Source organism: Muntiacus reevesi, chromosome 21 (genome assembly GCF_963930625.1).
Source record: "Muntiacus reevesi chromosome 21, mMunRee1.1, whole genome shotgun sequence".
NCBI classification, from domain to species: Eukaryota; Metazoa; Chordata; class Mammalia; order Artiodactyla; family Cervidae; genus Muntiacus; species Muntiacus reevesi.
Window position 1 is genome coordinate 6,145,962 of NC_089269.1, and position 13,789 is coordinate 6,159,750.

Here is a 13,789-nt window from a genome sequence, read left to right on the forward strand (position 1 = left end):
AGGCCATACAGTTTTAAAAATGCCATTTCCATTTAATGACACAGCCACTTTTCTGGAACAGTACATGTTTTTTCCATATAAGTTTTATTTGTTGTAAAATATTCTAACCTATGGATATATGTGGTATTGTTACTTCTGAACGTACTTGTTTTAATTTTTTGGTATTATGGACAACGCTGTTGAAGAGACATGAATGAGGCTGCATTGCTGTGTATTTTATTTTAAACAATTTCCTTTTTCACATCCTTAGAAGTAGGCTTTCTGAGTTAAAATGTTGTAGGTTTTTGAAACTTGCTGCCACATTGCCTTCTAGAAATGCTGTGTAAATTTTGGTTCACACCAGAAGTACACAAAAGTTCCTGTTTCCACACACCCAACCTTTGTTCAGATTCACACTTTTATGATATGGATTTTTTTTCCAAATGAGTTAAAAATAAAACCTAAATAGCTTTTATGAACTTGTGGTTTAAAGGAAATGTTTTGTCCTTTTTTTCAAGTATCAGTCTCCTTACATTTTTGTCTTCTGTTCCTTATTCTTTTGTGTTAAAACTCTAGGGTTTTAAAATTTATTAAGTTATTGTCTCTCCTGACATTGTGTGAATAGACTAGCTCCCCCCCAACCTTAAATTATCAAACCATTTCTGAATAGTAGAAGGGTGTTATAGCACTTAAATATCTAGCTTCCTCCTCTGTGAAGCACTCGCTTGCCCTCCATAGACAGTTAAATGTCACAGATTTTGGTTTCATACTCTTCGGTATTGGGTAAAGATGAATAAAAGACAATTGCTGTTTGCCAGGCCCTCCATTCCTTTGGATTCTCATAACACATTAATGTTTTTCTATGATAACCTTAGTCACATGGCACAACATAAATTACTTACAAGTGTTTGCACTTATTAGACTGTGACTTTATTTATATTTTCATTCTGAACCTAGCCAATGCCTGACACATATAAGGTCTTTCTTGGGTGAATCCCTTAACCTCTTTAAGCCCCAGTTTTCCCATCTCCATCATGAGGATAAATATATTGTCTGCCTACCATTGTTACTATGAGAAACTCAATACTTAATTTGGAGATTGGCGGATAGTAAGTCAACAGTAAATGACAGCTCTCATTTTTATTCCTATTGAAATTCTAAAGATCCTGAACTCATATTATTTTTATAGTGAGATCTAACATTATTATATTACCCATTGGTCTTTTATTCAGTTCTTTGTGGGTTGATGGCTACTTCTGCTTTTCATGGGATTTTAAAGTTAATTCAATTCGTAATTAAAATGATTTATAATTGTAAGTGGCAACAGAACAAATTAAATGGTGAGAGCTGGAATAGTGAGAGCTTGAAGCTTAGTTGGCCCTTTTATGTTCTATTCCTTTTCTCTCTCTGCCTCTTTTGTCTTCCTAGATCTCTGCCAGTACACTGAAGTTTCCGTGTATCTGTAAAACAATAATTTGCCATTAATATTCGCTCTCACCAGCTCATCTCTAGGGGAAGAGGTGGTAGAAACCACCACTCTGTGGTCTTGCTACAGTTTAATTAAAGGTGTGAACAGTCATCCTCTGCCTTTCCCCCTGCCCCCACAAACCTCAGGAAAGAATGTGGTGGCAACTTGAAATCCTCTTTAAAAAGTCTAGATCCTTAGTGCAGCACTGTTAGAGCTTTTTTTAAAGAAGCCATTGTACTCTATTTCTCTTCTTCCCATCATGGATATTTGCCTCAGCGGATCAGAGGAAGGGTATCTGTTGTATATACTTTTATATGTAGTGACTTAACCAAATAAGGCCCTTTCTTTTTCATTCCTGTTACTACCCTTAACTAAGGTTCTGATGAATGCCTGTTTGTACTTTACACTTATCACAAGGGAGCTTGGGAAGGTCTTATTTGCACAAGTACTGTGGAAATGTAACTTGCCCCTTTGTAAATTGTCATTCCAAAGTAGTAAGTTAGACTACAGTGTTAGATGTTTGTACATTTTTTAATAATTCACTGTGTGAAATCACTGGGTATTCAAAAGAGTTATGATCTGCATGCACCTTAAATACTGGAAGGAGGATAATTTTTTTAATGATAATTGATATCAAACGTTGTCTTATTTGGACAATCAATTTGTTTTTTATACTATATACACAAGACAGAATTCTCTTAACATTTCCGTACAAAAGAGAAAACACATACCCTTCTTAAATCGGTAGTTTTTTGTTTACTATTTAAAAATTTTTGAATATTATGGTTCATGCCCCTTTTGTGTTTTAAATATTTGAAACTTTAATTTGGAGAAGAAAGCTGCTTCTTAGGCACTGCTTTCGAGTTAGTTGTAATGAAGTTGGACATAATTGCATACTTACACTTCACTGTAAATAAAAAGCCTCCAAATATTATCAGAAGTTTTCATTGTTATTTTGAAACAGCAGCATCTTGTTAACCTTAATCAGAGCCTGACGTGTGTTTCTTCTAAATGGCTTCTGATGTGGTGTCTCTCTTCAGTTCTCTGTGGTTTCCTGTTTTTTTCATACATAGAGCAAAGCCTTTTGATGTATTCAGCCTCATTTTTTTAATGGCATATCAAACGTAAACTTTCTTATATACACAATATAGCATTGTTCGGCTGTCTCAGCACTCATTTATTCATCTTGCCACAGACCATTCCTTCGCTGGAATTCCTCCAGCACTTCCTTAACACCCCTTCTGTAGACTTTAGCATTACAGATGTATTTCCACCCTGGAAGTGTGTGTTCTTCAAGGGCGGAGGTAGCATCTCGTCTTTCCATAATGGTGTTTCTCCGCAGAGCCTTAGCAATTAATAGGTACAATAGATCAGCGACTTTCAAAGTGCTGTCCCCAGCAACATCAGCGTCACTTGGGAGCTTATTAAGATTGTAAGTTCCAAGGCTCCACCCCAGTCATACTGAATCAGAATATCCTGGGTTGATCAATTTCTGTGCTAACAAGCCTTTCAGTGATTCTGATGCATGCTCAAGTTTGACAACCATTGCAGGAGATAATTAATGAATACGAACCTTTTACCTTTATGGTGTTGCTTCACTGGAAGGATTAGTATCACGCGGGGCCAGCCAATCTAGTCCATTCTGCTTGAGTCTTAATTCTCAAGAGATACTAGTAAAGAAAAATCTTTATTTAAATACTTGTAATCTCACAAGAGATTATAGCTTTTGTAGTCATCCTATTATGAAAACTGGTCTTCCCTGGTGCCTCAGATGGTAAAGAACCCGCCTGCCAGTACGGGGGATGTGGGTTCCATCCCTGGGTCAGGAAGATCCCCTAGAGAAGGAGATGGCAATCCACTGCAGTTTCTTGCCTGGGAAACCCCATGGACGGAGGAGCCTGGTGGGCTTCAGTCCATAGGGCTGCAAAAGAGTCGGACACGACTCAGTGACTAAGCACAACAATTAAGAAAACTGCAGCTTAAAATTTTCAACATGTGAATGATTGCTTTCTTCCACTTGTTCTGAAATAGGCATTTAACATTCCAAAAGGAGGACAAGTAAAGAGCAAACAATGAATGTTCATTTTCATGGTGGACAGGAGGTGGGTGAATGTTGGAAACTGGCCAGGCAGAGAATGGGTTGGGAGACTTTCCCCTGGGTACCGTTCTGTCCTCTTCAAAATTTTTGAACCGTGTAAGTGTATTAAATAAAAAATGTTGATACAAGGGTTTTAATAAGATTAAGTTGATCAATGAGTGTTGAATAAATAACTTTCCATGTGATAGCCAGTTGGATTGGTTAAAAATTGTTGAAATTTCCCTTTGCATTAGTATGAAAGGTTAAATAAAGTGGTTTTCAATCTCTGTAGAACATATCAGGTGTTGGTAGAAATGTCTTGATGACTTTCTGCCTGAACTTTCTTATGCAATGAACAAAGAATTCTCGCTATTATGTGAACACATCATCTGGTTATTACTTTAAGAAAATAAAGGAAGAGGTCAGACATACAGGACTTTGATCTAATACTGTCTTTGGAAGCGTTTTTAGAAATATCTTGATAGTCAAGGACTGTTTGAGAGAAAAATGATCTGCATTTTTGTCACATTCTTAGCAAATGGAAAATAATCCATTTAGCAAAACACATTACATATGTTCTGAATTATAAACAGTATTCTCAACTGTTTGTCTTTTAGTACAAAGGCAGTTATATTAATGTTATGATTGAGTTGTGCTGTTTCAGTGGAAGGTGTGTCTTAAATGATGCTTGATTCGATTACCTTTTTTTTGTCTTGCACAGGACGATCGTACCGTGGAAAGTATTCAGACAGTGCCTTCACGAGGTGCATCAGATTAGCTCCGGCCTGGAAGCAATGGCTCTAAAATCAACAATCGACTTGACTTGTAATGATTACATTTCGGTTTTTGAATTTGATATTTTTACCAGGCTGTTCCAGGTAAGCTTTGTATTTGCTTCATCCTGCCCCCTCTTCTCCTTCTCTCCCTGCTCTGCGTATGTGTATTTTGCACATTCGTGCATAATGTACAAACATATGGGAAATAGTCTCATTTTTGGTCTCCCATTTAAAAGCAGATTTCCCTTGTGGCTCAGCTGGTAAAGAATCTGCCTGCAGTATGGGAGACCTTGGTTTGATCCCTGGGTTGGGAAGATCCCCTGGAGAAGGGAAAGGCTACCCGCTCGAGTATTCCGGCCTGGAGAATTCCAGGGACTTTACAGTCCACGGGGTCCCAAAGAGTCGGACACGACCGAGCGACTTGCACGTCACTTCATTTAAAAGCAGGTTGTTGGCCATTGCCTGAGTTTAAGTTTGGGATATCTGGCGTTCTGAGCCTGGAAGTTACTTATTAGCTTTGAGGAGGTTGATGTAAAGGAGCTTTGCTTTATAGAAAGTCCCTGTTTAGTTTCTCACTTTACTTTGCTGATCATTCTAGCCCAGTAGCTGACAGAATGCAAGCCTCACAGGTGGGCATTTGCTGAGGTTGCGTCTCAACAGCTCCCTCTGCCTCCCACACCCATTAGATGCGAAGGGAAATAGTAAGCTTTGGAATAAATAGCAAACTTAACCTCCTCTGTATCAGAGATTACTGTGATGTATACCGATTCTACAGGTAGCTTTGCTCTTTCAACCATATGTTACAAGCATTTTTCAGTGTCAGTAAATATTTTCATAATTTTCAGCTTTCAGTTCCTACAGAATATTCCATCAAAATAGTCTGTTATTAATTTAGCATATCTCTCATTTGGGAAATTTAGGTTTTCTTGTTTTTTTCCCTAATATCAGTGACTTTGAGATTAACCTTCTTGTCCTATTTATTGTTTTTGTTTTTGAACCATTCTTTTATAATTGTCTTCGCATAGCTATTCAGAAGTAGGTATCATATAATAAAAGCTGGGTATCATCATTTTGTGCTTTTGTAGGTGTAGACAGAATTACCCTTAACATGAAGACTTTGCAATTTGCTTTGAATTTGCCTCTGCCATTAATTGCATATCATCTGAGATTCAAGTGATCACAAAACGAGAATCCCACCTAAAATCCCTGTGATTCTAATAATATAAATTATATAGCAACTGAGGTTTAATTGATCAAAAATGAGGCTTGCTTATATTCCAACACAGTTTTTCTTTCTTTTTTTATTTTAGTCTGCAGTAAGATTTATTCTGTTTGAAACATACTTTCAGCAAATGTTACAGTATAATATTGGTTTTCGTGTTTCTCCTGTTGTAAGAATCTTGCTTCTCTGATTTATGACTCTGCTTGGTACTTGCCTGCAAGGATCGGGTAACTGATTTATGTGAGAAAACAAGATTACATGGCATTAACTTTTAATTTATAAAAGAACCCATTAACAGAGGGCAAACTAACTCTTGTCGACAATATTTATAGAATAAATTTTACTTTATTACAGCTATATAATCATAATTCTACCTAGACGTATAGAATAGAAAATTAGATAAGTGACTGCAGAAAGTATGCTTTTGGTTGTTTTCAATTTGCAGTAGTTTCATGATTATTCCCTTGGTATATGTATGCTGTCAGTTAATGCTTTTTCAACAACTTTAAGATACATTTTAGGAAAAAGTTGTGTTATCTGCCACTGATTATTTTATAATGGAACTTCTTTCTTTAAAAGTTTCTGATAATTTTACAGATACTTACTGAACATGATACCAAGACATTCTAAATGTCGGTACTCTGCTTCTTCCCCTTGGGAAGGAAGAAAACTAAGTTTTTTTGTTTGTTTTTTTCCCATACATTAAACCTAACTATTTATTCTAGAAAGAGTGTATTTTTGGTGGGGAGCCTGGATGACTTTCAGTCAGAATGTTAAATACTAGAATGCCTCAGAGTTATATATCAGAAGTATGATGGCAACTTAATGTTGGTTAAACACTTGCCCAAACAGCTGCTTAATATGTACACATATTTTCTTATAAGCTGTTTCCCTTTAAAACAGCCAAGTATCTTAACACTCTAAGGTGCATACATCTTATTTATGCTCCAGGGGATTGGAGAGGAAAAGAATCTTTTAAATAGCTACTGTGAAAAGTATTAGGTAACAAAACAAAACAGTACCAGTGGACCAAAGTATACCTGGTGTCTTTGAAAACCCATGCTTACAGAAGTGGCTAAAGAACTCTTGTTAGCCCTTGTGTTTTTCTAAGATTTTTTACCTCTCCTCATTTCAATATGGTTATACTGTAATCATGTATGTGTTTTAAAATACAAAAAAATTGGTTCTGTGTACAGAAAGTGGATGTATTAACTTTTACTGATCTTTTATTTTTGTATAACTTTAAAAATCGAGTAATATTTTCCTCCTATAATTGTGTATTCTATATGAAAAATGTAAGTTTTGTGGTTACTATAACTGCACGGACATATATTCTGCTCTGCCTGTGATGTAGATGGTTAAGTGATTGTGAATTCTTCTAGCTTTGAACTCTTGGGGATGGGATATTTAGCAGAGTGGTATCTGAAAGTGGGCAAAGGACACCTTCAGGATTGGGGTTTGTTCTAGAGATCTAGCATCAGGTTTGAAGAACGCGTCAGTTGGGGTGAGGGGATGGAGTGGAGACTTGTCTAGGACATGAAAGCAGAAAGCTGGAGGATTCTGGTCTCCCCTTCTTCCTCTCCTCCCTCGTCCTGACATTTTGCCAGAACTTGAACCGTGCTGTGAGTCCCTGGGACGATCTTGCAATGGCTGTGTTCCTCCGTCTGCCTGTTACCTTATCCGTCTCCCCTCCAGGTAGTTCAGAGATGTTGGGATTGTCAAGTGCTCAAGTCCCAGATTGGAAACATGGGGCTTTTACATTCTTCTTTGCTCTCCCTGGGGCTGCTGCCCTGTCCTCCTTCCATTTCCCGTTCTCTTCTGTAAGAGGAGACTGGGGCAATAAATGGGATGGGCAAGGCGGCAGGATAAGAAGTGAGTAATTTGGAGCTATATACTAGTGACTATGGAATATGCAGCATTGTGGAATAGGGAGAAAAAGAGGTGGAGGAAGTCATCTGTTGCAGTGAGGATTAAGAGCACATCTGGGCAGACCGGCCAAGGTCCTGGTCCCAGGGTAGGCTGTAAGTCAGTACACGAGTATTCCTGAACACGGTGGCCTTTGAGAGAATGGAGGGACTCGTCTTCTTAACATACTTCATTGGTTTCTGTAGTCATTTAAGCATCTCCAAATAGGGGCATCTCGGCGGCTCAGTGGTGAAGAATCCACTTGCCAGTGCAGGAGCCGCGGGTTCGATCCCTGCTCTGGGAAGGTCGCACATGCCAGGGAGCAGTTGAGCTCATGCCCCACAAGTGTTGAGTCTGTGTGTCCCAGCCAGAGACGCCGTCACGATGAGCAGCCTGCGCGCCGCAACTGGGGAGGAGAGCCCACCCAGCAATGAAGACCCGGCACAGCCAAAAATGAATAAATAATTTTAAAAAGAGAAGCTCCAAAGAATTTTGTGTTTGGTGTGTGAAAAAAGATTTCCTATAATCTAACAACAAGTTGCAAAATAATCACTCTTCAAAGCACTTTATTTTGCCTTCTCTAAGAGTTGGACTGTGAAGAAAGCTGAGTACCGAAAAATTGATGCTTTTGAACTGTGGTGTTGGAGAAGACTCTTGAGAGTCCCTTGGACTGCAAGGAGATCCAACCAGTCCATCCTAAAGGAGATCAGTCCTGGGTGTTGATTGGAAGGACTGATGCTGAAGCTGAAACTCCAACACTTTGGCCACCTCGTGCGAAGAGTTGACTCATGGGAAAAGACCCTGATGCTGGGAGGGATTGGGGGCAGGAGGAGAAGGGGACGACAGAGGATGAGATGGCTGGATGGCCTCACCGACTCGATGGGCATGAGTTTGAGTAAACTTGGGGGTTTGGTGATGGACAGGGAGGCCTGGCGTGTTGTGATTCATGGGTCACAAAGAGTTGGACACGACTGAGCGACTGAACTGAACTGAACTGAAGCCATTCTTTGGCAACATACTTTGAACACGCACACACAAAATACAAAAAAACTGCCACATGTTTCTGACCGTGGGTTTCATTCTCAAGAAAAATAGTGCACAGACTTCCTATGAAGTATATATATTTGTAGTTAGAAGCTAGCCCTTAGAATTAATACTCAGAAATGGTTGCTACGTAGCACAGCATTTGGCTCAGAATCCACTTGTATTTGGTCTGTGTATTGGCTGTTTTAAAAAAACAGCTTTCATTAATTTGTGTGGATTCTAATGGAAATAACCCAGATATTTTATGTTCTTTTCATCCTTGTCCTATATAGATGAGGAAGCAAAACAAAACAAAACTCAGTGACTCTAATAGTTATTATTCAGTTTTTTTTAAACACATGTTAATATTCTTCCAAGTATTGTTTATGTAATTTTTAGTCATCCCTTAAGGAGAAAATTAAAAACATTTTTTTTTTCAAGTACATAGACAGAACCTCTCATAAGGGTGTTCTCCAGAGCTCATTTTTCCCCAATTAGGTATTTTAGTGTGATGGGGAAATACCCTAAAGATTTTTCTTGTTATTTCGGCAAAGGTTAAACTCTTCATTACTAAATCATTCTTAAATCATTCTTTCCCTTGTTATCCTCCTCTCAAGGGATATAATCCTTAAAGAATTCCGCCTTGTAAATTTGAAGCTTGCTTAACAATAACAAGGAACAAGTCTCAAAACAAACAGAAGTAGGAGCCGTCCACCAGTAATCGAGTCTAGGATAACTGTTTCAACAACTTTCACTTGGCAACACAGAATACTTTTTTTTTCTTTTACGTAGATTTGAGTTAATAATTTGGCACATTAGATAGAGTATGCTGCCAATTCCTTGGGATAAATGTAACTTCAGCCTTAAAGATACAGCAGAGCTGATTCATTAAGCTGCCTTTTTTCCCTTGCCATGATAATTGGAGGGACAACTAATCCCATTAGACAGAGCGATAACAAAGTGTGTGTGTGTGTGTGTGTGTGTGTGTGTGTGTGTGTGTGTGTGTGTGTGTGTGTGTGTGTGTGTGTGTGTCTGTGAGTGTCTGTGAAGGATTTCTGCAGAATTCACCTCTAAAGGATGAACCAGATGTTAGAATTGTAGTGTGTTACCATGGGAGTCTGATGCTGAAGCTGAAACTCCAGGACCTTGGGCACCTGATGCGAAGAGTTGACTCATTGGAAAAGACCCTGATGCTGGGAGGGATTGGGGGCAAGAGGAGAAGGGGATGACAGAGGATGAAATGGCTGGATGGCATCACCGACTCGATGGGCATGAGTCTGAGTAAACTCCGGGAGTTGGTGATGGACAGGGAGGCCTGGCATGCTGCGATTCATGGGGTCGCAGAGAGTCGGACCAACTGAGCGATTGAACGACTGACTGACTGGCCATGGGAGGAAGGCTTTGCAGGCACATCAGCCATCAGATGAGCTGTTCACAGCAACTGCCCTGGTGGCTCTGCCCTGGTGCTGCCTGAGTGCTGGTCTCCCTTTGGGAAGCAAGACAGGCATGTTCCTTGTTCTTATGTAGCTTTAGGTCAGTGTGTAGGCTTTGCCAAGTCACTTACATTCCACGGTAGCCTTTTGTTCTACAAAATGTGATGTCTAAATGTTAGAGTAGTGAATAAAACAGATGAGGCATGAGGTGAGAAGTGGTGATTTCGATCTGAGAAGGCTCTTGAGGGAGAGATGTTTGAAGAGGAAGGAGGCATACAGCATGCACACCTGAAGAATTCAGGTAGAGGGGTCAGCAGACTCAAAGGCTGTGCGGTGGGAGAGGGTAATTATGTTTACGCCAGCAGCGCTGTGATCCGCGGGTCTAGAGGGAAGGCGGGGGGTGAGAGAGTCACAGCCGATGGGATGCAGGGGAACTGGGTCTCAACCCCGTAAGGTCCTTCTAGGCCATTTATAAGAACTTTGGCTTTTAGTCAAAGTTAGAGAGTTTTGAACCAAAGAGTGAAGTGGTTTATGTTTCAAAATGGTCGCAACTGCTGTGTTGGGAATAGAATATGTGGAGAAGAGATTATGTGGTTTTCCTTTTTGTTTTCAATATTTTTTTTCCTAAAATCTGTTTTCTGCATAACTATATTTCTCCAAAATGAAAGTAAGTAGTTTTATGTTTGCTTTTGGATAATATAAGTTGACCTAAGCCATGTAAACTTATATTCACTTAAAAAAAATCCGGGAGAATTTTAGTATGTGTATTACATAATGACTTGGTGTGTAAATGATAGTTGATACTCTCTAGGTAATCTTTTGATTTATTTATACTTTTAGCCTTGGGGCTCTATTTTACGGAATTGGAATTTCTTAGCTGTAACGCATCCGGGTTACATGGCGTTTCTCACATATGATGAAGTGAAAGCACGGCTACAGAAATACAGCACCAAGCCCGGAAGGTAAGACTTTGGCAGTAATATTGTGTGATGTATGGAAAGATGGAAAGTCCTCGGTGGTTCATTCCTAAGTAAATCAGTTATACACATGGGGTTGCGGGGAGGGAAATGCTAATAGACGAAAACAGTGCTTCCTAATTCAGTTATTCAAATTGGTATGTTGTGCTTGTTCTGAAACTTAATGTTCATAAAGTGAAAGAGGATATGGTAATATGTAATTTGATGAATTTAGAGAATAAATCCCAGAGTTTAAAATTGGAATAAGATATTAACATATTAACTCTTTTCATGACATGTGTTTGTGTATAAAATTGTATATTTGATTACTTGAATACTGTGCTAATGACAAATCAGTTTCATATTCATTATTTTAGGGTATTTTTCAAGACATTCAGTTTGGTTCTATGATAATCACATAATTACATATGAATACGTATTAATGCATTTAAGTACAAAGAAGTGTACAGATACATGATAAATGTGTAGTAAGTTCATAAACATATAAACCCATTGCTAGTAATCCAAACCAGTGTCATGTCCTTGAGAACTTCTTCCGTAATCCCTCATGGCTGCTGTTGAAATTGAATGAAACTCACAGAGCTTAGCTGTGTGATCAACGTCTCTGGCTTTGTCTAAGAGAGCAGAGCTTATTAATGTCATATCTGGGATCAGAAAATCTCTCTTCCCTGGTGCAGACATTTTCCCCACAGCCAGTCTAGAAATGCACCAGGCACATAGTAGGCATTTGTGCTGTGACATGCTGTCTGCTGGTATGATGGTCGTGACAGTGAGACTGCCCTTTCTCACTTACAGCGTTTAGTAGGAGACACCATCCCACTGTCCTTGAGAGTCCTGATGTTCATATAGGGGTCATTGCATTTTAGAAGTTTGGTATTTTTCAAGGGTACCTTTTTCTTCTAATACCGTTTTTATTTGATTTTTAGTGCAAGTGTCATTTGTCCTTTAAGAAAGGCTTTTCAAGCAGTCAGTTATTAATGATTTCTTATCCCTCTTTACCATAATGGAAAAATTTTCACTTCTTATATTTCTAAGAATTTTTATTGTATATGAGAAGGCAGTTGTAGGTACAGAAAACAGCGTGGCTCCTATGGAGTCGTAGGTTTAGACTGAGAACTGGTTCTCATTGTGATGGCAAGAGCAGGCAGTTATTGTGCACATTGACTGGCTTAGGTGAGTCATTTTGTTTCATCAGGGATCTCTTATAACCAAATTTTTCCTTAACTTTTGCTCTCTTGATTGGCATCAAAGTATCATCTTGTTCCTGGAGTATGATTTGAAGGATACAATACCATTGGAATCATTCTGTCATGCAGATTTAACACAGAAGTCTTGGGAAATTATCTCCAGTTCTAAAAAAAAATAATAGTAATAAAGTGAGTCTTCTTGTGTTCTCTTGTTCAAGATCATGGAGATAATTAATGACATGTTGGAAGTACTAATAAAAGCCAGAACTCATCACTATTTGAATAGAGCTTTTAAGATAGTGCTCTCCGAAAGGACGTCTTCTTTTCCTTCCCTTCCTGCCTGCTATCAGTTATTTCTTCTAAGTTTTCGTTGAACGTGAATTGATCAGTCTGTGGTAAACCCTTGTATGTACGTGTGATAGGGTGTTTAAAATGTGTTTAGGGAAATTCAGTGAACAACCAAATGATTTTAATAAATATTTGCTGGAGTGGTCCTTTCTCTCGGGAAATGGTTCATCTCCTTTGACTTCATGGTAAAGAAAATAGTTGGGTATATTTCAAGGACATTTGAGTTCTTAAGGTTCTATTTTTATTTGGATCCAGCTGACAGTCGTGTCTGTGTGGGATTATTCTGGATGATCATGATTAAGGATGCTAAGTGAGAGGTTGATACTTATTTTTCAGCCTTCTAGGAGAATGTTTTTTAGACTTCTTGAAAAGTTCTTTCTAACAGTTCCAAAACCAATATGAAAATCACTTCTTCCTTTCTGTAAAGAGCCCAGTGTTCTTCAAAGATGAAATCACATTGCGGTACTTGATATCCAAATTAAGTAAATCTAATGACTGTGTAGCTGTTACATATGCTAAATTATCTATTAAAGTTTTTATTACAGTACTTGTTTAATCAATAACTATTGTAGATTAACAGATGCTTATTCCTTCCACATACATATAGCAATGAGGGTACTCAAATATAGCTTAAGTTGGCCTACTTTCGATCTGTTTAAGGTGTTAGAAAATCCAGATATGGATATCATGAATAAGACTGAGGGTAATACACTTAAATTCAGGGAAATGATGTAAAATGTGGTAAGTAGATAAGATAATTAGCTAATCTTAGTAAATAATAATGAATTTAAAACCAAGTCAGTGTCTTCTGACATTGTCATTAATTTGTTTTGTATTTTAGAGCTATTTTTATTTCCTATCACAAGACATTGAACTTGACAGGATTAGAGGGAGAGCATGAACTTACCTAGTTTGCTTTCCCATTAATATAGTTCAGCTCTTTGATCTTTTGTTTAAACATGAATGGCTGTAATACTTGAAAGAAAAGTATTATTTTTAAACAAGTTATTAACAACTGAAAGTGCATAATTTTAAGATGACAAAATAGTGCATTGAATTCCATAGCAGACTGGCTCCGTTTCTGTCTGAGCTCGCCAAATTAATTTTTACTTATTTTATTTTTGCTTTCCAAAAACGTCACAGCTGTTTCACACCGCCAGCACTTCCATGCAGAGCAAACCTCTAGTGATGATGGTGGTAAATTATTTGATGGTTTACAACTTTGATTATTCTTTCACAGAACTCCAGGGATATTTAAATGGAATTAATATCATTATTTCTTTTGCAGATCAGTAAATGGAGAAGGAAAATAGTGTAAAAATAAGTTTGAAGATAGAAATCCTAAATGATTTTGTTTATTCTTTTGCTTACGAAAAATGTGACAGTTGTTTGGT

At 38.1% G+C, this 13,789-nt stretch overlaps 1 protein-coding gene across 7 annotated transcripts in view; it reads left to right on the forward strand.

Annotated features, from left to right (window-relative positions):
- The window catches only part of CBLB (Cbl proto-oncogene B), a 219,235-nt gene that overhangs the window by 110,974 nt on the left and 94,472 nt on the right, over positions 1-13,789 (forward strand). For all 7 annotated transcript variants that reach the window (XM_065913852.1, XM_065913857.1, XM_065913858.1 and 4 more), the window contains exons 5-6: positions 4,246-4,402; positions 10,724-10,845. In XM_065913852.1, the coding sequence (XP_065769924.1) occupies positions 4,246-4,402; positions 10,724-10,845 (279 nt within the window). The remainder of the gene's footprint in view (positions 1-4,245; positions 4,403-10,723; positions 10,846-13,789) is intronic.